The sequence below is a fragment of the Monomorium pharaonis genome, chromosome 3 (genome assembly GCF_013373865.1).
Source record: "Monomorium pharaonis isolate MP-MQ-018 chromosome 3, ASM1337386v2, whole genome shotgun sequence".
Taxonomy (NCBI): domain Eukaryota; kingdom Metazoa; phylum Arthropoda; class Insecta; order Hymenoptera; family Formicidae; genus Monomorium; species Monomorium pharaonis.
The window spans coordinates 25,346,290-25,373,066 of record NC_050469.1 but is presented as its reverse complement, the minus strand read 5'-3'; the positions used below and the strand labels follow the sequence as shown (position 1 = coordinate 25,373,066).

The 26,777-nt window shown below is 33.7% G+C and overlaps 4 protein-coding genes across 8 annotated transcripts in view; 1 reads left to right on the top strand and 3 right to left on the bottom strand.

Moving 5' to 3' along the window:
- LOC105832790 (extracellular sulfatase SULF-1 homolog) overlaps positions 1-20,384 on the top strand; it is a 68,109-nt gene extending 47,725 nt beyond the window's left edge. Inside the window, exons 4-17 of one of the 5 annotated variants that reach the window (XM_012674048.3) lie at positions 203-524; positions 6,668-6,818; positions 6,987-7,162; positions 8,091-8,201; positions 9,037-9,323; positions 11,852-12,199; positions 12,435-12,618; positions 12,702-12,957; positions 13,688-13,873; positions 13,976-14,936; positions 15,015-15,416; positions 15,488-15,682; positions 18,503-18,593; positions 18,674-20,384. In XM_012674048.3, the coding sequence (XP_012529502.1) occupies positions 203-524; positions 6,668-6,818; positions 6,987-7,162; positions 8,091-8,201; positions 9,037-9,323; positions 11,852-12,199; positions 12,435-12,618; positions 12,702-12,957; positions 13,688-13,873; positions 13,976-14,936; positions 15,015-15,416; positions 15,488-15,682; positions 18,503-18,593; positions 18,674-18,767 (3,764 nt within the window). In that variant the 3' untranslated portion in view covers positions 18,768-20,384. Of the gene's footprint in view, positions 1-202; positions 525-6,667; positions 6,819-6,986; positions 7,163-8,090; positions 8,202-9,033; positions 9,324-11,851; positions 12,200-12,434; positions 12,619-12,701; positions 12,958-13,687; positions 13,874-13,975; positions 14,937-15,014; positions 15,417-15,487; positions 15,707-18,460; positions 18,594-18,673 lie in introns of those variants that run through there. The other 4 variants (XM_012674046.3, XM_012674049.3, XM_012674047.3 and 1 more) reach the window with 4 other exon arrangements.
- Positions 19,341-21,742, bottom strand: LOC114253701. The gene is made up of 4 exons (XM_012674042.2): positions 21,602-21,742; positions 21,297-21,474; positions 21,158-21,226; positions 19,341-21,070 (listed from the first exon to the last, which is right to left on the bottom strand). The coding sequence occupies exons 2-4, from the start codon at positions 21,345-21,347 to the stop codon at positions 20,474-20,476; spliced, it is 717 nt and encodes a 238-aa protein (XP_012529496.1). The 5' UTR covers positions 21,348-21,474; positions 21,602-21,742; the 3' UTR covers positions 19,341-20,473.
- Positions 21,493-23,826, bottom strand: LOC105832789 (ATP synthase subunit s, mitochondrial). The gene is made up of 5 exons (XM_028188965.2): positions 23,732-23,826; positions 23,436-23,521; positions 23,151-23,356; positions 22,637-22,799; positions 21,493-21,748 (listed from the first exon to the last, which is right to left on the bottom strand). Exons 1-5 carry the CDS (start codon positions 23,741-23,743, stop codon positions 21,640-21,642), a joined length of 576 nt encoding a protein of 191 aa, XP_028044766.1. The 5' UTR covers positions 23,744-23,826; the 3' UTR covers positions 21,493-21,639.
- A 1,623-nt stretch (positions 23,827-25,449) lies between these two features.
- Positions 25,450-26,660, bottom strand: LOC105832793 (diamine acetyltransferase 2). The gene is made up of 5 exons (XM_012674051.3): positions 26,471-26,660; positions 26,308-26,398; positions 26,182-26,233; positions 25,901-26,103; positions 25,450-25,840 (listed from the first exon to the last, which is right to left on the bottom strand). The coding sequence occupies exons 2-5, from the start codon at positions 26,371-26,373 to the stop codon at positions 25,670-25,672; spliced, it is 492 nt and encodes a 163-aa protein (XP_012529505.1). The 5' UTR covers positions 26,374-26,398; positions 26,471-26,660; the 3' UTR covers positions 25,450-25,669.
- Positions 26,661-26,777: the final 117 nt, after the last annotated feature.

Below are 26,777 nucleotides of genomic sequence, written 5' to 3'. Positions count from 1 at the left end.
CTACAAGTAATATTTTGAAAATACGTGTAAGCATCGCGCGATAATAAAAATTACATAATTAAAAATACGTGTAAAGTGTTATATCTAAAATTATACCTAAAAGATGAAAAAGTAATACCAAGAGAGTTATGAAAAACTGAAGATTTAATTATCCACCTCGGAGAGCTGCGGCTTAATTTTCGCGTTTCTGTTTTTGTTTCAGGATACTTCGGCAAGTATTTGAACAAATACAACGGCTCATACATACCGCCGGGATGGCGGGAATGGGGCGGCCTTATAATGAACTCCCGCTACTACAACTATAGCGTCAACATGAACGGCAAGAAGATAAAGCACGGCTTCGACTACAGCCGGGACTACTATCCGGATCTGATAGCCAACGACAGCGTGGCTTTCCTCAGGCAGAGCAAACACAATTTCGCCCGGAAGCCAGTAATGTTAGTCGCGAGCTTCCCGGCGCCGCACGGCCCGGAGGACTCGGCGCCGCAGTATTCGCATCTTTTCTTCAATGTCACCACTCATCAGTGAGTACAATGGAACTTCTGACTGTCTGTTCCGATTTTTTTGCGACGTTACCCTCGGCAGCGGAACGCACACGGTCTCATTCGTACCGAAGACTTTTGCAAACCGGTTCCGTTTCTCGATGCCATTCGCTCGTTGATCAACGATAAATTCGCGGAACGACACATGTGTACACATGTTCAATCGTAGACGGAATGTCGTTTTCCGATCGAGAGAATTGTAAATAAGCGAATTATGTCGTGGCGTCTGCTTCACGAAGGTAATAAGTTGCTTTTATTTGATTTCCTTTCTCTCTTCTTCTTTCTTTCTTTTTCTCCTTTTGTCATCCAGTTTTTTACATTTGATATAAAATTTGATTGATGTAAAATTTTACTATTTGATTAAATTCGATAATATTTGCAGTACAAATACGATAGAAATAAAAATACGTTGTACTTTAGATTGCTGCATAAAACAAGAGTTAATTAATCCTTTGATTTCTAATCGCGAATGTTAATTACATGATCAATTAAAAAAAAAGGATCAACGAAAAACCTCCTGCCACTTGTTTTCAAAAGACAAATTGCAATTATGGCACGGTTCATTCAAATTTAATATTAGACAAAATTGAAAAAATTATATTTAATAAATTTGTTTAATCGTATCATTGAAAGATTGACTTTGGGAATAATGAGTTGCAAATCGTCCCACGATATTAAATGCGTATGTATTGTGTGCGCTCTTACATAATCTCTGCGTAAGAAGTGTACTGCGCGATCAATTATACATCTCATAATGCAATCTTCTTCTCGAGAACCATCCATCCTGAGATGCAGGTTCTTTTCCCGATTGCTGACTTTGCGATGACTTCATTGTTTCATCATTGAAATGGGATTCGATCAAACATGCGAAGTCTAGCATGTCTTTTTACGCTGCGCTATTCGCGCGATTTGACAGATGCGATCTTTGAAAAATGTGTAAAAAAAAAAAACGACGAGAGTCAGTTCTCACGGAGAGCAAGTGAAGGGAGATCGCTTTGTACGCGGTATTCTCGGCGCTATTCCGAATAATCGCTTGCCGTCGATATCGCGTTCGAGCCGGCGCTGTCATGACGACCGCAACTTCATCAAGCCCTATTGCGCGCGCCTATTATTTTTTGCTGTTGCAAACCGCTCCTCCTCCATTCGTCCGATAACGTACGACGGGGTCCAACAATAAGAATTGTCGCCACGCAGAAAAAAAAAACGAGAAGGCGGGGGCGACCTCCCCTGGCTCGACGTCGACGTCAACGAGCCGGATTCCATCGCGCTTTTCACTCCTTCCGAACAATGCGGCGCGTGGTCCCGTCCGCGTCGGAAGCTGGTAAATTCGCGCGGTTTATCTCTGCCCGCGCGAAAACCCCATGTCGGGGATGGGATACGCGAGGGTGAACAGAGACGGAAGATGCGAGAGCGCGATATCGAGCGTCAGCGCATGGATGTATACGCGGGTCCTAGACGGGATAGACATCGCGTTGAATGATGGAGTGCCCTAGACCACCATGAGCGCGCACTTACGAACCCATCGCGCGAGACAGGTATTACGCGCACCTGTGTCTGCGGGAAGAGAAAGAGAGGAAAAAAAAAGCGACACAGTGTGTCGCGCGGGGACTCGGAACAAAAGTGAAACGATAGCATCGAGCTGTCCCTCGATGAGGCTTCATTCGTCGTTGTCTAGATGCGGTAAAACATTGATCACAACAAAGATAAATTGACGTATTGTAAAATGACACTTTTAATGGTAATTTCGATTTTTTTAAATTTAAATCATAATTTTGAACACTCAGCGAAAAATTGAAGCCTTTAATTCGGGAATAATACCGAATTTTTTTGCATACACCTAAAGCGATCTTGATACTTAGTTAAAAATCATTGATTGACTACATGTTATATATTATTGATTATTCTATAATTTATTATCTAACATTTAAGATACACCTTTTTCTCTAAATTCTTATTGGACAACATTGTTTATATTCATTGTTAATTTTCATCATTTTTTGCATACCATTTAATATCTCTAGAAAGTATTTGTATAATTTTTTATTTTTGAAAAGTTATATATAAATGTTATAACTAATTGTAATCGAGATGACAGAATACACGTTTTATGTCAAACTTAAAAACTCTGAAACAAAAGTAACTTAAGAAAAAATACTTTTAAATCTTAAAATTGACATACCAAACTGAAAAAAGTTTAAGTGCCGACTATCTATAGCGAATATAAAAAATTGAGTTATTCAATAACGTTATTTTCGGATTAAAGTATTTTTCTGATTCTTTTGGCTGTCTCGTTCGAATTATCCGAACAAAAGGGAGAAAGAATTTCAATTCATTAGAGAAATCTAAAAATCAATAGTTTATAAAACATTTTAAACTATATTCTAACATATTTTGACATTAAATGTAAAATATTTCGTAAATGATTTACTTTTGACAGCCGGATCTTAAATTATAAGCGCGTATATAAACTGAGTCTCCTTGCAAGCTTTCGCGTGCCGCTGCTATGCACAAATTTCTAGCGTCGGATTTCGAGAGCGTGGCACGGATGTCGAGAACATAGTTCTTGTTGCACACAAACATGTTCACTAAAACGTTCACTAAAACGAGTAAAAAAAGCTTTTGGGCCGCGTGCACGTCTGACGTGCGATTCATTACCGGATTTTCAAGACATGAAAACAGAGGAAAAACTTGTTGAAATTTTATCTTATTTGTTTTGCGACGAAAAGGACGGAGTTTCGCTTCGGATGATTTATCGCACTACTCGCTACTTCGTCGCTCGTCACCGCGAAGACGCGGAGAACACGAGAAGTTTACTTAACAATTCGCTAATCACGAGTGTCTAGAGTGTTAATTACTTCTAAAGTGGAGTTATGAGCAGGAGGATTTCGATCTAAAAACATACCAGGAACACATATTATTAATGTTATTACAACGAAAATTATGATACATGACACGGAAGAAAAAAGAATTTAAACTTTCTATTTGCTTACATTAATATACTTTTATTTGCTATATTAATATACTTTCGAAAAATTGAAAACTGCGAAACTAATTTAACACAAATTTTCAGAAAAGTTTAGATTTTTTCAAGATCCTTTTTGTACCGAAATGTTACGTTCAGTACACTTTTCCTTGCAAGCTCACAACATGTGTTTGTAAAACTTGATTGTCCGACTCCGATTCTCAATTGTGAAAATTTCCGGTGGAATCGAAAGCGATTGTCCGACGAGTGTCAGTGTGAAAATTCTATTTCCCAAAAGTGACTGAAAGCTACCAAGTGGGAACTTAGCATTTGTTTGTCCGACACAAAAACCGTCATTCGAAACGTGAAATGAGAAGTTGCACTTGGCACTAAACACGCAGCAGTGAATTCACAGTGAAAAATATCAGCGAAAAGATGCTCGTGAAATAACGTCGCACGTGCTTTCGCGAAATCGCTTAACGCACCTCGATGTTGCAGATTATATTTAATTACGGTGCGATATTACATAGCCGTTTACACGATGATCGCGTACCATTGGTCGGCGTTTTAATACCAAGGTTTTTATTCTCGCGCGCTCGTACATCACGGCGTCCTCGTGCAACTCAAAAGCTAATCGACAGAAATTAATGTGTCGGGCGGTAACGTGCTTTCAGGATGCTTTTATCGGTGCACCTTTAAGCAATTGCCAGCAATTGGGTGCTAATGTAATTCTCTCTCGATCAAAAGGCGTTAAGTGCATCGCAGGATAATTATTATAAATTAATAAGGATTTTAATGATAGTTTGAAAGTAATAGCTTGGCGAATATATAGGTTACGCATTTATTTATCTGACCATAAATCTTCCGAACTCAGAATGTTGGTAACAGTCCTTTTTTTCTAGAGAAAGAGTCTAAAGCGTCCATATTTTGTATGGATCTAAAAATATTTTGCTTGATAAAATTATATTCATATATTTATTGTGTGAAAAATAACGATATCTTTTTTTGGTAATTCTGAAATATATCTGATGTAATATTTATAAAAAAGAACATTCATTGCCGATGGCATCTTATAATTATTTGAAAAACTTTTGCAAAAATGCACTCTTGTAGCAAATAGATTACAACATGATAATTAAGTGCTACGTACATGCAATCGATTTGACTATTGTTTTGCAAAGTATTGATACTTTAATTATTTCATTAATTTATTTCGATGTCATTAAATCATATACTTTTTCTCTATCAAAAGAAGGAAATCGCGCGGAAATGAACGAGGATATAGGAGAGCAAACGATGACACTCGTCTGGGTGTAAATATAATTCGCGGTGTCTCGCGGGCGAGTTAAGTGGTCATGGGGCGAGACGGCGAACAGAGAATAGGCTTCAATTAAGGAGTCAAGTCGAGATGAAACGAGCGGCCTGTACGCGCTACACTGTAAAGACGCGGTGGGTAGCATTCTCCATTCAAGATTGACGCGGTCGTTTTCTTCATTATGAATTTCCGATCCGCAGAAAAATAATACTAACATAGTTTTATTATGTTTGATATACAGATTGTGATAATTTATATACTTCAAAAAATCTTCAATATCTTTTGATATCAAGATCGATTAATAGACTTATGATTAATGACCTGGCGTGATCATATCATCTTTTATTATCTGCGTAAAGCATCAAAAATTTATGACGGCAAGCGAACGAGCAAAAACCGAAGTATTGAACGATAGAATGATTATATACAGTGGGGATAAAATGATTATAAATAAAAGAATTTTTCTGTTCTTTTGTTTTGTTTTATTTAGATACTTTAAACATTTTGTTTATATTCTCGCAGAAAACTTCGTTGTTTTGAGCGATTTGTGATGCACTTGGTGTGCAAATCAATTAAAAATTTCTAATAAAATATTGATTATATCACAACCAAGATATAACAGATCGTTTATAATTCGATGTAAAATATATGATACAATCGGAATCAGTGAAATCTTCCTGATTTGCAATGCTATACTTATAACTGATTATCAGTGATTATTTATTATTTTTGCAATTTTGATTAACAGGAAGAGGGGAGGAGGAAATGTATTCTTACCAGTCAGAATCAGTGTATTATTATTGAAAAACAGTGATGTATCATTAACTGATATAATTATATCAAAACAACGAAGTATTCTATCGTTCAATACTAATTATAAGTATTTACTGTCTTTCAATAAATAATAAGTACATTGAGATTTTCATTTAGAGAAATATAGTATATTAGTTTTTTTTTGGTCTGTGTTTATTTTTTTTTTTTTTAATTCGAAACATGCGTAATCGGGAGAACCTGTTTTCACTACATAAAAACCTGTCAATAAGACAAAGATCCCCTGCGTGCGGTATGAACACTTCTAAGGGACGTGAAGGAAGGCGAAGAGCCAATTACCCATAATTTCGTGTCTCACGTAATTGGGGGAGGAGAAAGGGGCAGCGATGGTCCGTCTCGATGGAACGTCTACCTAGCAATCTTTCGCTCCGGCTATAGGAGATTAATTCAATTTTGGTCTAACTGTCAAGAATTCCTGGGACAAAACAATGTTACACGTTTCTAAATCCAGACCGGTTCTCGTTAAGACTTTGCAGTCGATGCGATCGCGATTGTAAATAAGAATAGCGATGCACGACTATCAAGATTTAGCACTGGATTAGCTGTCGGTGAATTTCTCGTGCAAGACAGAAAGGAGATCTTAAATTTAAAATCAAAATCATAAATTATTTTCATGACTTGTATATATATCTATACACAGAGAGAATTTTCTCTTAAAATTTACCCTCAAAATCTGGTAATTGTGGGATAATGTATGACCTCGAGGATATTATACTTTTTAGTAAAATTTATTGTACTTTTAGTAAATTTTTGCTAAAAATATAGTGACTTTTACTATACTTTTAATAAATTTTACTAAAAATTATAGTAAAATTCCTCGTGGTCACACATTCTCCCAAATTTTGAAAGTAAATTTTAAGAGAAAATTATCTCCGTGTATAAAACATCTGTAAAGGAAACTGATTTAAATATTTGAAGTATTACTTGTATAAATCACTTTTTGTAATAGAAAGAAAATATTTTTTACATATATTTGTGAGACACAAATAACAAATTATGATCACTTTTGTATTTCAGTACACCAGCGTATGATTACGCCCCGAATCCCGATAAACAATGGATACTCCAAGTTACGCAGAAGATGCAGCCCATTCATAAACAATTCACAGATCTCTTAATGACAAAACGGCTGCAAACCTTGCAAAGTGTCGATGCTGCCGTAGATAGGGTATGTATTATGTTTAATGCTTTGTTTACGCAGATTTATTTAGAAAGTTCGAAATAAATATAACAGAAACTCTAGCTACAGCTATATTATCTCCGAAGAACTATCTTCGACAAAAATGTTAAGCTTTAATACACATGTCACGCTTATAATACATTTATCTTATGACAGATTTATCAAGAATTGAAGGATCTGGGTGAACTGGATAATACATATATTATTTATACGTCCGATCACGGATATCACTTAGGACAATTCGGACTTATAAAAGGCAAGAGCTTCCCGTTCGAGTTCGACGTACGAGTGCCATTCCTTATTAGAGGTCCTGGCATCGAACCTGGATCCATGTAAGTCTCTCAATTGTATAATTTGAGACATTTACTGTTATGAAAATTTGATTGAAAATTAATGGAATTTTAATTTTTTATTTTTAAAATTTTTGAAACAAAATTATAAATTACTTAAAAAAGAAATAGCATTCTTAGAAAATTAAATTAATTCTTTTGGAAATACTACATTCTTATCGCAATATTTTTTGGGAAATTGTAAAATGTTAAATTTTTAGATCAATTTAATGTTAGTAGACCATTGCTAACCCTGGCGAAAATGTAAAATCAGAGCGTAAGTCGAATGTAAAGGGAGAGTAATAGAATCGTTAACAAACCTTCTACAAAGCGTAAATTGAAACAATGAAATATAAAAGAAGTGTTAACGCCAGGGAAACAAATATAAACCGATGGAAAAAAGTAGAGAGACTGTATTTTCTCTTCTCTATTTTATCTTTATTTTATATTTTCATTCAAATTTTATCTCAAAAATATTTTATTTTAAATGTGAATTATCATAAACTTTACCAAATTATTCAACAGATATGTATTTAAAATTTTTTTTGTTACTTTTTTTTAGATAAATATAAGTTGTAATAAACTTAAAATCCAACAAGAAATAAAATTGTTTTTAACGACGCTATAAGACAATTTTTAATTGTCTTAATGTCTGTTTAATATCTTCAAAAGTAACTAAACATTAACAAATGTTAGGGGATCGTTAAACGTTCTCTACGTCAAGCACTTTTAAAAGTACAACCATATGGCTATAAGAGGTTTATTGGACATATAAAGTTGTGACGAAGTCATTATAATGCTGTTACCCTCGAGACTTTTGTGCGTTGGCTTTCATTCGCGTAAACTCATTTAAGGACAAATAAGCGAAAGTATAAGACTTAGTATAAAACTTGGTATTGGCTCGCAATAAAATATTCGTATAACGTTGCAGAGTAGACGACATAGTTTTGAACATCGATCTGGCGCCGACGTTCCTGGATATCGCCGGTGTCGAGACGCCGTCACAGATGGATGGTCGTTCCTTTAAGAAACTCTTTCTCAAGTGAGTACGTCGGCGGTTTTTCTCGAGGTCGTGCACTTAAATCTTCAAGCTCACCATGTCGTTACACTTTAATAGCGTCTACATGATCGAAAATACACGGTCCGAAATCACACAAATATATTAAATATATTAATACGCAGAGAATGTGTGAATCTGTTAAACTTTCAATATTTTCCTTCATTTTCTGGCTGATATTACATAGGATATTGTTGCAAAAAAATCTCATAAAATTTGAGAAATCATTAATTTATTTACAAAATATTTACTCGTATTGTTAACTTTGACTTAAATTTGATTGAGAATGTTCTTAGTGAAATTTTATTTTATCTGAGATTTAGCGAAGCTTTATTTAGAAAAGTTAATTATCTTATTTTTTCTTAGTATGCTGGCATATAACTGCTTGAATATTAGTACATTGACCTCGAGATCTCTTGAGTACTTATTACAGCGCGTTATGTCACACGCATGATTCCCACTATGAATTCTGAATGTAATAATTTCCATTTGGATGTTAGAGCTTAACGTTCCTAGATGCCTAACTTTAATGCGGGCCATGTAACCGGATTTCAGCCCATACCGAGTTAAAATTTCTGTTTCATAACTTCATTAATTTGTCAGAACTTTCTGATTCGGTTAGACGAAGTTGTTAAAACGCCATTTTTGCAGCGTGACTTTTTGTAGGTTTTACTTTATAGCGAGTTAAAATCTCCGCCATGTAGTACCATTAAATTATTATAACAGTAATAATCCCGTTATCGCAAAGTGCAATTTTTCTCAAAGTAAACCTCCCGCGCCATATCGATCTTGCTTGCGAGTAAAGCCGTTGTTACAGTAGCAAGCACGGTAGAAGGTCAAAGTTCAAGTGGCCCGACACATTCCTGATCGAGTCCTCCGGCCGCCGTGAGACTCCGGAATCCATTGCTGAATCGAAGGCGCGAGAAGCTAGGAGGCAAAATGCCACTCAGGCCAAGCGGCCGTCGACGCCGGAAGGGGAGGACGATGATATCGTCGATCCAGACGCGGACGCCGAAACGGAGCATCGATTCATTGAGAATGACACCGGAAGTGATCAGGATATATCAGATGACGAGGATTTCGAGGACTCGATGATCGACGAGACAAGTGAGTCAGTTACTTAATTGAATAAAAAAATTAATTTAATTCTACTCATCGCGACAGTTACCTCTTGTTTTACTTAGCGGTTCTTTGAACATATCTTTTGCACGGAATGCGTGATTGCATTTGCGTAATACGAAGATTATATGTATTCTAATCGAGTAAATGACCGAGATTCTAACGGTAATATACAGATGGATAATTAATTAGATACTTAATTTATAGAGTTATTACATTTGTCGGATTATTAATTTCCGAGTTGATGGGATTGTATAAATTCATTATATTGTAAATTATTTTCAATATTAAAATTAATTAATGCCGAACAGAAATTATTGTCAATTAACTATTTCATCTCTCTCCTCTCTTATTATTATTGCTAGAAAAATTAGATTTAAAAAAGCTGTACATTGTAAAATAGGTATTTTAATCCGCTCATTAATATGTAGTTGAAGTTTGGAGCAAAAAATAAAAATTTGCATTAATAAAAAAAGCTATAAAAAAATAAATAAAACAAATAACAAAAAATAAAAACGATACATTTCAAATACTTTATTTTTAAATGGAGTACTTTGACACTATTAGCACTTTGTTATTTTTTTTCATATAGTTAGGAATCACTGATTGTTGTTACATTTAGACAGATGCAGGAATCACAGTTTTCCTAAGAATTTTGTTTTTTGTTTGTTAATTTTTAATTGTTTTTGTTGCAAATCTCTTGTTTTGTTTATGAATATATTTTTTACAGTTTTTTTTTCGATTTTTACAGATTAAAATAAAATGTTATTTTTTCGTTTCAAGAACGCTCCAAACTTCAACTACAATCTCATGAATGCACGTATAGGAAGCGTCAGGATAGAGTTCTCGTGACATTGATCTCACGAGAACCCGGATAGATAGATCCGTTGGTTCGACGACAAAAGCAGATGCTTCGGGTGCACGCAGCAGCGTTACATTATAAAACCTACCGTTACGCCAGATGCTGTGCGTCGCGTATTACGTGTACATACGCGGAGGAACGAGTTCTTTCCCTGGTATGCATTAGCATAAATACCCGGTCCTCGGGATCGAGACGGGGCGCGCATCCCTCCTCCTTTTATCCTCCTCTCGAGTTTATCGGGAGAGGGCTTTGTCGCGAGGGTATTTTCGGCGATAAACGTGGTGCCAGCGAAAGCAAAATGCATGTACGCTGTATCGGTGAGACGATGTTCCTGCCATGAAATCTCACGATGTCACGTGAAGGACTAAGATGTTTTTTTTATGAGAGATTTGCATGCAAGGAAAAGATATTTTAAACAATTTTAATCACAGCGGTTTATTTATTTTTGCCTTCGCTCACGGTAGAATCCACAATATACGTTATTGGATACAATTCCTCCTCTTGTCATCGCAAACATCAGGCTTCGAGGAAGCTGAGTTCCATTGCTCCTACGTCGTATTGCGTTATGTTTAACTTTACGAATGTCTGTTTACTTATGAAGTCGTCATGTCAATCCTTCTGCGGCTCCGTGTTTTCCAAATACTATAAACGCTCGCATCCGCTTTCATTAGAGGCCAGCAGTTTCATCCTGCGACCACTTTCCTCGTCGAAACGATACAACAATCACAGATATTAATATCAAGAGACACAATAGTGTCTCGCGCAAAGTGATATCACGTAACGCGATATCTTTCAATTCTAGGTAGTATGTAGTCTAGGTAAAAATGAATAGAAAGAGATTTTCTAGGGGCTTTATTTTTTATTATTACTTTTATGTTTCTTTAAATAAAAATGTTGAGGTAATAATAAAAAATAAAAATAGATTGATGGTACAATTAATTACTACACATATAATTTTATTAAATTAATGACGTATATACCGTGTGATTTTCTATTTATAAAAGTATTATAAAATATATATTAAAATAAATATTCACACAAATAAGTTATCTCTTATTTACTGAAGAAAAAAATATTGAAGGAAAAACTTGAATATTTTAATGTCTAATTTGTATAACGTTTTTTAATCGTAACAGTAATAATCCAATCGCACTCTTTTAAATAAGATTATATACTTTTTTATAGAAATGCTTTATTACAATTATCCAAAATATATTAAATGTATTAAAAATTATTTAATATTTTATTCTATCTTATTATAATAAAATAAAAAGTATCTTATGAAGTTAGATACAAATACAAAATAATTTCATTATAATACTCATTATTACTTAATATTATTTCAGTGAACGTTTTATTATACACACAAATTGTGTTATTTCAGTTGATATTGTTACTTTATTTTTGTAAAGTGGAATTTTTATCTCACCAATAAATTATAACAAACATATAGATAATGAATAAAAGTGTTCTGTATATTGAGAGAAAAACAAAAATTTGAAGAATTTTTTAAAAATTGTGTTGAAATCTCTGAAAATAGTTCTCATTTTTCAATTTTATCGAATACAGATCTGCATACTGAGGAATCTGACGAACAGTGTTAATCTGCAATCAATTTTCCATCGCTTTATGATTTGACACATTTGTGTTTCAGGCTCAGACCCACATCTCGACAATAGAGTGCATGCGATGCATTCACCCTTTGCGACGAAACATGAGCGTCTCGCGGCGGAGTGCTCACGACCGGAAGCGCAAACCGATTGTCTCCCCGGACAGAAGTGGCGTTGCGAGAGAGACGGGCACCGCTGGCGACGGCACAAGTGCAGGTACGCGGCGCCCCCGCCACCACCGCAAAGGGTGTCCAAGAAGTGCGCTTGTTTCACCCCCAATGGTGTGATTTACACGAGGCTCGAGTCCAACGATTACGACGGGCAGAGATACGCGAGGGATCGTCGCCCTATGGATCCTTATGATGATACGTCGGGATACTTTGCTAAACGAGGCGAGCATCTTTTTATTATTATTATTGTCCTTTTTATATAAGATATATCCGTATATCTTGCATTTTATGTAATCTAAAAGAAATAGAAATTCTAATCGTAAAAAATATTATTTGAATTTGAAACCGGTTTATTTTAGTATTTTGAGTATCCTTTAAATCATTAAAATAATTGTTATGAAAAATGAATTAAATTTAAATTGAAATAAATGGATTAAATTAAAATAATTTGATATAGGCAAGCGAGAAATATCGAACGATATCATTTCAACTGATGAAAACAGTGACGAGTCTTATGACGACATCGACTTGGATGACAGAGATAGACGCGCCATCGATGAAGAAGACGATGATGACATGATGCAGGAATTAGATATGCTGGCGCAGGAAGTGAACGAAGAATATAGGAGATATTTTGATAGGTATGAAAGTAATTGCGTTAAATATTATTACGAAGCTCGAAGGAGTTTTTTATTGTGAGATTTATGAATGATATATATTTCAGAGATAGCGGTAAAATAAGAATTGGGAATACTAATGAAACTGATGAATTAAATAAATACATTGTCAACTACTTGGATTACGGCTATTCGATAAATGACTTTGATCCTACTTTAGATAAGATTATTAACGGTCGATTAAATGTAGGCGATGTGATAAAAAGGCATCGAAGGGTACGAAGGAATGTTACCAAAAAGGATACCATAGAGCACGTCACGAAGATTATGGAAAGCATAGAGGAAGAACTAGATGACTTGAAGGTAACACGACGAAGCACCGATTTTATGTTAACTTTCAGTTGCAATTATTTAAAAGTATCTAGATAAAGATCAAATAAATTATATGTAAACGTTTAGATACGAAAAGGATAGTTTAATTTTAAATTTATTCAAATATTTTATCTACGTAATTTTAAAATAATATGTCTGATATTGTGCAAAACAATTTAGAATCTAAAACATATCCAATACGTTTCTATTTTTATTTCTAGATTTTTTATTTCTTAAAAACAAAAGTTTATCAAATAATTCAACCTGACAGAAAAATGTTCCTCTTTTGATTTGGATGAATATGCAAAAATCAAAGTTGAAAAATAAAAGGAATATATAACTTACATTATAACTTATGTATATGATAAAGTTCCTTGAAATAATTTCGAATCATTAGTTTTGAGACAATTTTTATTGCATTATTATTTTTTGATCTGTCCAATCTATTATTATCACTTTGAAAAATTCTCCCGTCAGGATAACTTGGAGACTAAGGACAATACTTCTTTCTCGTTATTTACATTAATTAATGCACAATAACTAATGATTAATAATCACCTAGATGACTTGAAAAAGATAACATTTCTTTTTTCTAAAATAATGATAATATATTCTAATATAAATTAATATAAGGTAAAGCCATTTCTTTAACTAGATAATTTTATTGCAATGATTACATACACACATTACATATATCAATGTAAGAAGTTTATCATTTTAGCAAACTCAAGTTCGTCACTTGTCGTCTGAAGTAGGAAAGTCACTATCGCCAAAATGTTTAGTTTTGCCAGAAGGAGGTGTAAATTGTTCTGAAGCTATATATCAAGATCCTAACGAGTGGCGAATATCCAGACGAGAGATTGAACAGCAAATCCGAGAAATGCGAATGCAATTAGAAACGTTGAAAGTAAATTGTATAAATATATATGTTCATATATTATATGAACAAGCAATACATATATAATAATGTATATATAATTCATTAATTTTGATAATGATATATTTGCAGGAGATTCGTCGGCATTTAATGATCAAACGACCACAATTTCCGGATAACGAGGAAAAGCTTGCTGATGCAGAAGAAACTCGCGGTTCGCACAAAACTCATCATCATCTTTCAAAAGGTCATGCAAGTCGCCATCATAAAAAGCATGATAAAATAAGTCACACTACTGCAGATCCTATCACGAACATGACTACGGAATCTGTTACGAAAGTTAATACAATTCCGGTCGATGAAAAAGCATCGACAACGGAAGAGAAGTCTGATAAATATAGTACAAGTCCTATCGAAACTTCTACCACGGAAATTGTCGCCGAAACATCCGCTACGACGATTTTAACGACAGTTAAACCGTCGAAGAAACCGCCTCGTCGTCAAAAGATTAAGGAGACGTCCACGAATAGAACAGAAGTCGAAGAGGATAAGTCGCACAGACGCAGGAAAATGCATCACCATCGTAGAAACAATACACTGCTTACGAATAGCGTGCATGATGACGTTCCGCGCGTAGCGCATGTGAATACAACGTACGTTACTAGCGACATGACATGGTCTACGCAAAATCCTACGATTCGTGAAAGACATAATTACAATAGACATAAGTTTACGACTGTTCCTGCCAGCACAGAAACAAGCACAAGTGTGACACAAGAGACCCAGTATTCAGAAGTATCTAGGAATACTAATAGTGATTTCAGCGAAGACCATACTACGGAATCGATCGCAGTTACTGAATCCGGAACAACTACCACAGTGACTTCGACACACATGACGGAAGTGCCAAGAACCAATCCAGCTATTGATAGAAGTTTCAATCGACTTCAAAATACGTCCGTCACGTTACCAACGACTACATCGTCAATGAAGAGATATCCTAAAGTACAAAAAAACAAGACATCAGGTACTCTAGGACCAGCAAGAATCGATGTTACCATTCTTGAATCTCCCGATAGAAAACACAAACAAGGTATTAATTATAAATCTTCATTAATTTTAGTTTCTATTTTTTAAAGAGCTTTTTTTCATTATATAATTTTTATTATAGCTATAACCACAACGAATAACAATGGTCGTCTGCCACCGATGCTAAACTCTCCGTTAGAAGCGCGACACAAATGTTATTGCGAGCCAGATGCAAAGAAAGATGAGAAGGAAATCGCTAGGGAGGAGAGACGAAGATTGAAGGAAGAGCGTTTAAAAAAGAAGGAGCGAAAACTCAGGAAGAAAGCCAAGCTAGAAAAGGAATGCCTGACAGAAAAAATGAACTGCTTCGAGCACGATAACGATCACTGGCGTACCGCACCTCTGTGGAATGCTGGGCCATTTTGCTTTTGCATGAATGCTAATAATAACACGTATTCATGCATACGTACAATTAACAAGACGCACGATTTCCTTTACTGCGAATTTACTACAGGATTAGTGACATATTACAATTTAAGACTTGGTATGTATGAAAGAAAATTCAAGAAACAAAATATCACGAAAGATGATTGATGTTATTTTACTCTTTGTCAGATCCATTTGAACAATGGAATAGAGCACCATCTTTAACGCCCACTGAAAAATCTTATCTACACAATCAATTGGAACACTTGAAGGGATGTAAAGGTACATGGGATTGTACAGTCGGTAATGCTAGGGAGACTGTACCGCATCAACTACAACAACATCAACGATATATTTCGAAAAGAAAATATAGTGAGCCATTTGGTAAGTTTCGTAAAAAAATTATACGTTCAGTACCAGACAGGAACCTGAGAGCGGTCATCGCGTCGTCGTTTTAGATGTTTTCATCCATCCGCCTCTATGTGCACAAAATGTGCACATTGAACTATGCAGTCAAATATCTATGAATCCCGTAGGTAATGTGCATGACTTTGCATCTCTTCTATGCTATGTCCACGTTTATTTGGTTCTGTTTCATGTTATATCCGTAAATTTTACAATTATATGCATTCATATTTTAAATATGTTTTATGCAAATGTGCATAATCGTGTTCTATGAATGTGCAATACCACATATACATAATATAAATTCAATTAATTGATTTGATAAAAATTCACTCACCGATTGCTGTCACTGCTCCTGCTATTGATGCTGCTGCTGCTACTGCTACATTCCTTTTCCGTTTTTGATTCTGAAAATGTGATAAATATTATTCCTAAACTCAAACACAAAAGCAGGTAAAGAAATGTATCACTTGAAAAAATAGTATATATTTAATACCGAGTCGCTCTATGGATGCCGCTTTCTGCTGACATCATCCTGCTATTCTCGAACCGCACATTAATAACAATCGCCCGATACTTTATTCGGCACTCCCGATATTATGGATAATATATCACACACGAGTAAAACGTAAACCGCACGCGAGAATTTCACTTGGCGCGACCGTTACATTTGATAAAAATACGTGAAGAGTACAGCTCGTCTGATTGGCGGCGAAACATGGCACGAAAGTGGCGTGACGTCACGTAACTTCATGGAAACGCAGACCGAGGAAAGCGGTTGAATGAAAATTACGCGCCGAGCTACAATGAACATAGACAAATTCGTTTCTAGAATTTTCTATTTCGTATGCTCGCACGACTAGTAGCACTTTAATTGGCACTCGCGATATTCTACCGAACGTATTCTTTTCACACTTTAGGCCGAAGGTAGAGAACGAGACGTAGGTGTCGCAGTCGTAGTCGTAGGAAAAACGTAAGTCGTACATGTCGTAGTATACTATTCTAGACTCTAGAATAGTAGTATATTACGACTTACGTTTTTCTCTGCCTTACCCTACGACTACGACTACGACATCTACGTCTCGTTTTCTGCCTTCGGCCTTACTCGAATGCGCACGCGAACACTTCACTCGAAATCGAAGGCAAACGCACGACGCCGCGCTTTACACATAAATACGACTTTTGCTACGTACGATCTCACAATTCACATGGCTATTGTTTGCTAGCACGACGGCATTCAACACAACACCGTACCTGCGCACAATGAATTCTGAACACGCGAGACACGCAGAGACACGCACGGAGTCGACGGAGTGTCTGACCGGCGCTGGAGAGGCGTACGTGACGACTGGAGCGCGGAGCAACGGAGCAACATGGCGGCAGCGGCGCAGGCGCGGCGAGTGGCGCCGACTAGCGCCGAGTACCGCCGAGTCTGCCGGCCAACGGTCACGTACGTCCCGTACGCTGCTGCCGCCATTGTTCCCTCACGCCCCAGTGCCGGTCGGACGCACTGTCGACTCCGTGTGTGTCTCGCGTTCAGAATTCATTGTGCGCAGGTACGATGGTCTGTTGAGAGTGCCGTCGCGCTAACAAACGACCCGCGAGGCATGTGAGATCGTATTCATTTGTAACGCGTGATATGCGTTTGTCTCTTCGGTTTCGAGTAAAATGTTCGTGTGCGTGTTCGAGCAAAGTGTTTCTCAAAGGGGATACGTTCGGTAAAATATCGCGAGTGCCAGTTAAGTGAAGTGAAGTGAAGCGCAACTAGTCGTCGTGCGAACATACAAAATTCTCGAAACGAATTTGTCTCCGTTCATTGTATCTCGGCGCGTAATTTTCATTCAAACGGTTTTCTCATTGCTTTCCTCGGCCTGCGTTTCCATGAGGTTACGTGACGTCACGCCACTTTCGTGCCGTGTTGATTTTCGTTCCGGGAAAAGTTTTCGTGTGCGCGTATTCGCTTGAAGAGGATACGCAATCCGTTCGGTAGAATATCGATCGTGCCAATAATGAAACTTTAGTAGTCGCGCAATCATACAGAGTTACAAAACTCTAGGAGCGAATTGCTTTACTTCTGTTCAGTGTGCCTCGACGTGCTTTTCACGTATTTTTTCAAATGTAACGGTCGCGTCAAGTGAAATTCTCGCGTGCAGTTTACGTTTTACTCGTGTGTGATATATTATCCGTAATATCGGGATTGCCGAATAAAATATCGGGCGATCGTTATTAATGTGCGGTTCGAGAATATCAGGATGATGTCAGCAGAAAGCGGCATCCATGGAGCGACTCGGTATTAAATAGGTACTATTTTTTCAAGTGATACATTTCTTTATATGCTTTTGTGTTTGAGTTTAGGAATAGTATTTATCACATTTTCAGAATTAAAACCAGACAAGAAATGTAGCAGTAGCAGCATCAGCAGCAGGAGCAGCGATAGCAATTGGTGAGTGAATTTTTATCAAATCAATTAATTGAATTTATATCATGTATATGTGGTATTGCACATTTATAGAACATAATTATGCACATTTGCATAAGACAGATTTAAAAAATGAATGCATATAATTGTAAAATTTACGGGTATAGCATTAAACAGAAATAAACATGGACATAGCATAGAAGAGACAAAAAGTCATGCACATTACCTACGGGATTCATAGATATTTGACTACATATATAGTTCAATGTGCACATTTTGTGCACATAGAGGCACTGATGGATGAAAACACCTTAAAACGACACGATGACCACTCTCAGGTTCCTCTTTGTCAGTACTAAAAATTTTATAAATTGTTTTAGCAGAAGATATATTTGTACCTTCAGCTTTACAAATTATACGCGAAAGCGAACTTAACAGTCCATCTAATAAAAGACGAAAGAAATTACAAAAGTCAGTATAAAGATATTTTTAAATATTCAAAATAGTTTAATCAAATATAATCAATACAAATAATCTAACTTATTTTTTAGTTGGAATAGGCGTAATAGAAGCTGGCAAAGTAGCTGGCGACATCATCAAGATTCAGTAAATCCCCGACGTCATAGTTACAGACATCAATACTGATTTATTACTTTTTTACGGTTCCATTATTGCGTAAGAAATGTCTTAGGTACACATTGATTTCGCAATGCATTTAGTAACCTAATTTATTTAGTAATAAATAACGAACAAACCGAGCTTGATATTAGCTGATATTTAAATTAATATTAACTCGATTTTATTAGATCTTTGTCATCCACATTGTGCATGTTTCAATACATTTTATAGCGACTGTCAGATTTAACTGTAGGAATATCATATGCACTGTGTGGAGCACATTCACCAATACAAAATATGTAATTTTTATATGAGTTTTATATAATTGGAATTGTGAATAATTAAATATGTAGTTAGGTAATTTTGTTCTATTTCATAAATGTTTTTATAATTTATTTTTGAAGGAAATATTTAGTGAGAAAAATAATCATAATGTGCAAACAATTTGTCTAATTGTGATTTTTTAAAATATGTGTCACTCATATATGACTAATCGCATTTATTTAGAAATTAATAAATTAAATAAACTTAATAATATTATTACTTTCCTCACTGTTAACACACTGATATAAATTAACATCAATATACATTTGCTGAAAATTTTCTTATTATAAGAAGTATATTTATTATTTAGAATATATTATTACTGAAATCAGCTGTGTGATAGAAGACTGAAGGCACAACGAAAAGAATAATTTTATCTTCCCTTGCCAATTGCAATCTTTTTACAATATATCATTTATGTAACAATCAGAAATGTTTATCAAACGCTGCCATTTTTTTAGCTTTCCTATTGCCTTTACATGACAAAATATACACATGTACCCTTATATAATGCACTGCCATAACATTTATAAGCATCGACCTTCTTTATATCTGGATATCGATTCTAAGAAAGAAAGATCTAAACTTTAGTTGAATGTTTAAGAATGTTCTAAAATTATAAATATTAGTAATTAGAAAATTTTTATTTGTAACTTTAAATCTTTTAATATAACAATAAATATTATATTTGTTGCCGTATTCTTTTAGCACTGCTGTTTTAGTATAATAGAATGATTATTAGTAAGGCATAATATATATTGAGGAAAAATAGAATGCTGGCGTATATTACTAATAAGAGAAGTAAAGATAAATACGTGATATATGCATATTGTACAAATAGATATATTACAACATACTGTTTTTTAATTTATATGACGTTTTGCATATATTCTTTGCAAATTTACTATATTCATAAATTTGGATTATGTTTTAAATAAATTATGTAACAACAGTCAATCTCTTCCAACCAGCATTATATTTTTCCTGGAAAAAAAACTGAATTATATAGTAAACTGTTATTCACTTATTTTTATCATAGGAAAAATGTAACAAAAGAAAATAATTATTTAAGTCTAGAATTTAGAAGAAAAAATATTTCTTTGCGATATTACTCTTTTTATATAGGAAAACATTAAATTAAAAAAAACATTAGTTACCACAGAAATACATATGTATATAGACTATGAAAAGTAGACAAATTATGCATTTAATTGAAATTGTAGGATATGAAATTTATGGAAAACAATTTGATGGTATATATTTTCTTGAATTTTTTGTGTATTAAATTCTGTAATAAAATGTTACTTTTCAGAAAAATAATTAAATTATATAATTCAAATAATATATAAGTTCCTGCGTTGTTCTTTTATTAATTTACACAGGGATAATCTTTTAATTTAAGAAAATTATTAAATATCGAGAGGCTCATCTAAGTTACTATAAGTTTCAAAAATGCTAGCAACATTATAATCTTTGTTTGATTTATCGTTATCTTGCAAATTACATTTATCTTCGATACCAGAATAATCCAAATTAGTAGAACATAACTTCTCTTTGTCAATAATATCTTCATTTTTTAAAGTATAATCATCTGCGATATTTTCAAAATTACATGAATCATTGTTTGTCGCATTACGCAAGGATTTTTCATTTGTCATTATATCTTCGACTTCATGAATATTATCAGAAGATAAATCCTCTGCATCATTGTTTATCATATTACACACAGATTTTTCATTTGTTATATCTTCGACTTCATGAATATTATGAGAAGATAAATCCTCTACGTCAGATAGATTTTCTTTTTTCGGGGAGTGTGAATATTTTGCCAACTTATTTTTAACAGGATTATCAATGTCCGATTCTTGAGTAGTACTTGTAGCATTATAATTATCACTGCTGTCCTCTTGCTTAGAATATAAGAAAACTGATGTGTCGTTTGCTTTCAAAGAATTCAAATGTTGAACATGAAGACGACAATCTTTACCAGATCCTTGAAAATAGATCTATAAATAAAAACGTGATTTAATAAAAATATTTAAGAATCACAACAAGCTGTCTTATTTATCGTTAATAAATTTTGAAAAATATACCTTCCTTATAGATTGTTTTGCATTACACAATTTGCAATGCCATTTGCGTGCTTTTTTCACTATATGTACCTACAAAAATATAAAGAAAACAAATTACTTAAAGTTATAATGTTACTGTTAATATTTGTTTTAAACTCACTTGATACATTTGGCAAGAATAACAACATAAAATATTCATATCTTGCGGCATTGTTGAAAATATAATATAATCCGAAAACTAAGAACACGTTGTGCAGAGTTTCAAATATAAGGAAATGATACAATGTAATTGTAGCCAATGTAAAATAATAAATGTATAGTAGGATACACTAATAAACCTAAAAGCAAAAATTTTAATTTTTTATTTCTTTATATATCATAAACATACATGTTATATTAATGTTTTAATCATAAAATATATGATACATGTTAAAAAATTAATAATGATAAAATCTGGACATTTACTGTGTACAAGTACTATTAATATCGATGTTTCATGTAATTTATTCCAATGTTATTGTGCAATTTGGCAAAGCTTCTGCAAGCTCTTTTCTAAGTGAAGCTTTATCCTCCAAATATGGTATACCAGCAAGCTTCAAAGTTTTCAGATTTCTGTAAAACATAGAAAGATCTTAATATTTGAATAACATATCATTAAAAGATATTGAATAATAATAGATATTGAAAATAATATTCATTAACTCTTTGGAATAAATAATACATTTATTCAAATTATAAATCTTAAATTATTATTATTAAAATAAACTGTTTTATTCTTTTCTACATCTTTATATTCCTCGAAACATGAATTAGTGACCTTTAGTTAATGTAAGTAGGTTTCATAGATTCAACATCAGTAACTATACACTAAGAAAAAAAGCAGTTAAATTTACCGAAAACCTCGGTAGATTTTACTGAGCAACACAAGCGAGTAGTGGGGCGTTCTTGCTACTCGGGCACATTGATTGGTTTTACTTGGCAATGAGAGACATCATGTACAATGTTTTTAAAGCTTAATTTTTGAATATAATGTCAACAATTCAGTTTAATTATAAAAAAATTATTTGTAATAAATCTAAGAAGGATCATTGGAATATTAAAATGAGTCAATTATAAGTTATGATAACATACTCGCTTAAAAACACATCTATTTATATAGGTTATTTTTTTCTATACTTATACTCAATGTATCTGCGAATTGTGACATAGTAATAGTAACTAAAAACTGCCTCACCGTCCATGGTCACTTTAATACAGATCTAATAATTGTTTATTAAACTTCGCAGACTACAGTAAAACTTATAGTACGCAGTCACAAACTTACGCTGCCATTTACCAAGTAAAAACTACCACGCTGCAAATAGAAACAACGCCCCACCACTTACTTGAGTTGCTCGATAGAATCTATCGAACTAATTGGCAAAATCAACTGATTTTTTTCTCAGTGTAGATTTTGACATCAATTCAGAGAATTAATATGTAATGTATACTAATGCTTACTTGAGATTTTTTAAACTACGCACTCCTTGATCAGTTATGCTTTTACAATCTTTGATCTCAAGAACAGTCAGAGTATCTTTCACTTCTGACAATAATGGCAAGGCACCATTATACAAATAAAAACAACGTATGAGTTTTATCTCGTCGATATACCTGCAACCAACTGAATTTTTGTAAGTATCAACATTATTTATTCTAAATTATCTAACCACATAATGATGTATAAGAATTTATTTATAATAAATAATTGAATTTAACTAAGAACTTATAATTTTTTCTATTAAACATAATATTAATTTCATTAATATTATTTACTATTTTTTATTTAATAAAATTCTAGATTAACTTATATTTAGTTTCAAGTTGTATGAAACTAAATAGTATTAAATTTATCCTTGTTGTTACCAAGTGATAAATGAATGAATGGAAAGTCATATTGCAATATCTTATTACTCAATAATGTTTTATAAATAATATGTAAAGTATAATTTGTTACATTTAATGTGATACTAACCAAAATATGGAAATCCTACATGTGTTATTCCAGAATCTGTAGCATCTACCGCTTGTATGTAATATCGATTTTCTTCTGGTGGTAATTTATTATAATCTTTCAAGTGCTCTGAGAAACCTTTCCATCTGACACTGGCACCGTTCTTCAGAAGCCATTCGGCACACGCACGGTCTGGGCCAACTGACTGTATTCTTTCGTAGTCGACCCTTAAAATAATTATTATTTTAAAAATTGTTTTAGCTAGCAATATATCACATCTATATAGCAATAAGTCTTACTAGGTACCTGTTAAATATTATAGTTAACCAATAGAAGAATTCTCTGTTAGGCACTTTTTGGTAACAACTTGTTCTGGCTAGTCTGTTTAATATCTGCAATACAAAGTATTCAAATGTTTGATATAACAAACGCATGCGTGAATAAGTATGTCCATGCATTTCATAAATAATCTCGTTATTTTGTACTTGAAATAAAAAACGTAATGTAAATTAAACACTTGTCACGTTTAAGAAACGATATGACAAACGACAGTTAATCGTATTGTTGACAAATACTTGAAAAAGTGTAATAGCATATCGTACATGTGGCATCATTGTGACTTTGTTTACTCTAATCAGCTGTGCGCGCCTGCATTCGACAAGACAGAAGATTAAACTACTTACTTTTTTCACAAGTCGGCATATAATATAATGGCCTGTTCTTTTTAGCTGCACTATTACACTGGTGCAATAAGTTAAAGTAAGACAAGTATATTTTTTCTCATTCTAACTTATTGCACCAGTGCAACAGTACAGCTAGAAAGAACAGACCAATAATCGTTGACTGCGCAAGTCCGTTAGCTGCACTCAGCTGAACTATTTTGTACTTTCTGCACTTCAAATTAAACTGGTGTCAAACAGAAACTACAGCAACTATTCTGATCTTTTTCGTGGGACTATCGAAACTTTCTGTACGCCATCCATTTTCGAAATTGATACTATCTATATTCACATTTTCAATAGATAACAAGTTTTGGTTCTTTTTTATAGCTTGATAAATTCGAATGAATAAATTCTAGCCACAAATAATTATTATCGATCAAATCGATAATCGAATCGATATCAATCATGTGGAAAATCAATTTGATTCATATTTTAACTTATATCTTTTTACTTTTATTTAAAAGTAATTATAATCTGATACATGCTTTAAACATAGAATAATAATAATTTGTGCTGTAATGCGAAAGGTGCATGAGCGCGAAATTAGAGCGAGACATGTGGTGTCGCTGTGGTAGCCTTGCCGCGTGAAGTTGACCGCGTAAGAAACGAAATTGTTTTACGCCAACTTAATTGCATTTGCCTATCTTTTTCAGAACCAGGTGAATGCAGGACTGTCGGCTCCGGAACGAGTGCTATTGCAAATCCATTTAACTTGGTAAAAATAACGTACATATTAACATTATATGTTGTAATTCGTTCGAACGCGTATTTCTCATACTCGTTCGAGCGATCACAATGCATAGCACGATTGCACGATCGCACGTCGTGTCAATCGTGCCGTGCAAAGTTGATCGCGCGGGAAATGAAGCACTACGCCATTTTGATTGCATTTCCGTTTCTCCTATAGACCACTTTTTTACAGAATGCGAAACGGAATGCCGCTTCCCTGAAATAAGGTAACAATATATGGCATCACAGCTCAATTCAGATTCAATTGGCAAGCGACACTTATATTAGATACTAATTGCGTGGAGAAATCATTATCCTCTTTGCATATTGTGTTATTCGTATAATTTATTTATTTCATTTGATATTTGAGACGAGATCAATTTGTCGTTATTCGATGGGTGATTTACGATTCAGTTTACTCTAGAACTTGTTTGGTGATTCATTAATTGATAGTTTAATTAATTAATTTTTAAATTTCTACTGTTTCTACATTATACTATTCAAATTAAAATATTTTCAATCGGGATATACGAGATATAAGACGCTTTTTAATCGTATCCCCTGAACGATTTTGGCACAACATATTCAGCTCCGAACAATCAATTTTATTGTTAGTGTTGTAAGATAGATGCATGTAAGCAGAAAATCATTACCATCTATGTTATTTTGATATTCAATAATGTGAAACATTTTTAAACTTAATGCATTAATATATGTACGTATATATACAACATCAATATGAACAAATTTTGGTCATGATTTGGAGATGTTTTTAATATATTTCAACAATGTTTCGAAAAAAATTATGTATCAAATAGTCTTTATAAAATGTTTGTACATTATTTTAAAGCATTTAAAAATATGAAATCAACATTTTACATGGTGCTATATTTCTTGCTTCACTGGTTATTATTCAAAATAATATATATTATATATTTAACATAAAAAAACAATTTTCATAAACTTCATATAATGCTTTATATTAATACAATTTATATGAGAAATTATTAAATTTTACTAATTTTGCACTTGATATACATCAGAAATGTATACATATACATATATATATAAAACAATTAAATTTTTACGTTATTCACAATCCGATGCTAATTTCTTCAATTCTTCCTCATTGAAACGATAACAGTGCCACTTTTCCTTAACTGTCAGATCATTGGCTCCACGCATTTTATAAAACTCTTGTGCTGGGTTCCAGTTGAGAACCACAAAATCCAGTTTGTGACAGTTGTTCTCAATTGCTTCCTGCAGAGATGTGACAATCAGGTGCATAAACACATATGCAAATACTATAACCAAATATACCTTTGCGACAGCTTTCAGAAGTTTGCTGCCAACATGCTTCCCTCGAAAATCTGGCGTTACATAGATGTCCTCTAGATACATAGCCTTTCCACACCACGTGGAATAAGTGTAATAGGAGAGGGTATAACCAATAACTTTTTCATTAGACGTTGCCACATTACAAAAATACAACGGTTGCCTGTCAAAGCCATCTCTCTCTAAAGCTAAAAGAATTTTTTTTCGTAAGACTATTTTGTAGATACCTAGCTCTATTATGACATAAAAACACATATAAATCTCACTCTTATAATCAATTTGTGGTCCATCTGGCATCTTCTCATAGTCTGCCAATTCCTGCAAAATGATATATTTTTTTATTTTGATATATTTTTATTCAACGATTTTCGTCGATTATGAATAAAAATTACCTGTATAAGCATTCTGATGGCTTCACAGTCTTCACGTCTAGCTTTTCGTATAATTATTTCAGACATTGTCAATAGTAAATGTAGATTCGGGCTGTAAATATTACAATAAATATAAATATGTCAAGTATTGAGAAATATAACATATAGATGAAAGAGAGGAAACCTGATAATTATATTTCCTTGAATAATTGCATCAAAAGAGCCACCAAGAGTGTAAATTAAAAATTGTTTAAGTTTTCTAACGAAACCGATCGTCTTTTGACTCTAAATAGGTTAGTTTATTGTCGACAATTCAACGAGTAGCTCGATATTGTCAAATAATTAACATTTATAAGGAAAAAATATAAATCATTGAAAAATGATTACAAGAGCATTGAAGGAGCGTTTAGAGACTTTAGCCGGCTTTGTTTTTTGATGACAATTAGACAAGCCGGTTATCTACTAATGGTTAAGCGAGGATTTATACATTT

Coding starts and splice junctions, on each gene's coding strand:
- LOC114253701 (XM_012674042.2), bottom strand. CDS start 21,347: ATGCCGCAAGATATGAATATTTTATGTTGTTATTCTTGCCAAATGTAT. Junction 21,227..21,296: donor ATTCTTGCCAAATGTATCAA/GTGAGTTTAAAA, acceptor ATATTTTTGTAG/GTACATATAGTGAAAAAAGC. Junction 21,071..21,157: donor CAAAACAATCTATAAGGAAG/GTATATTTTTCA, acceptor TTTTATTTATAG/ATCTATTTTCAAGGATCTGG.
- LOC105832793 (XM_012674051.3), bottom strand. CDS start 26,373: ATGTCTGAAATAATTATACGAAAAGCTAGACGTGAAGACTGTGAAGCC. Junction 26,234..26,307: donor CCATCAGAATGCTTATACAG/GTAATTTTTATT, acceptor ATCATTTTGCAG/GAATTGGCAGACTATGAGAA. Junction 25,841..25,900: donor TTCTGAAAGCTGTCGCAAAG/GTATATTTGGTT, acceptor ACATCTCTGCAG/GAAGCAATTGAGAACAACTG.
- LOC105832789 (XM_028188965.2), bottom strand. Junction 23,357..23,435: donor TTAACTATAATATTTAACAG/GTACCTAGTAAG, acceptor AATTATTTTAAG/GGTCGACTACGAAAGAATAC. Junction 21,749..22,636: donor CGTAGTTTAAAAAATCTCAA/GTAAGCATTAGT, acceptor TATGTTTTACAG/AAATCTGAAAACTTTGAAGC.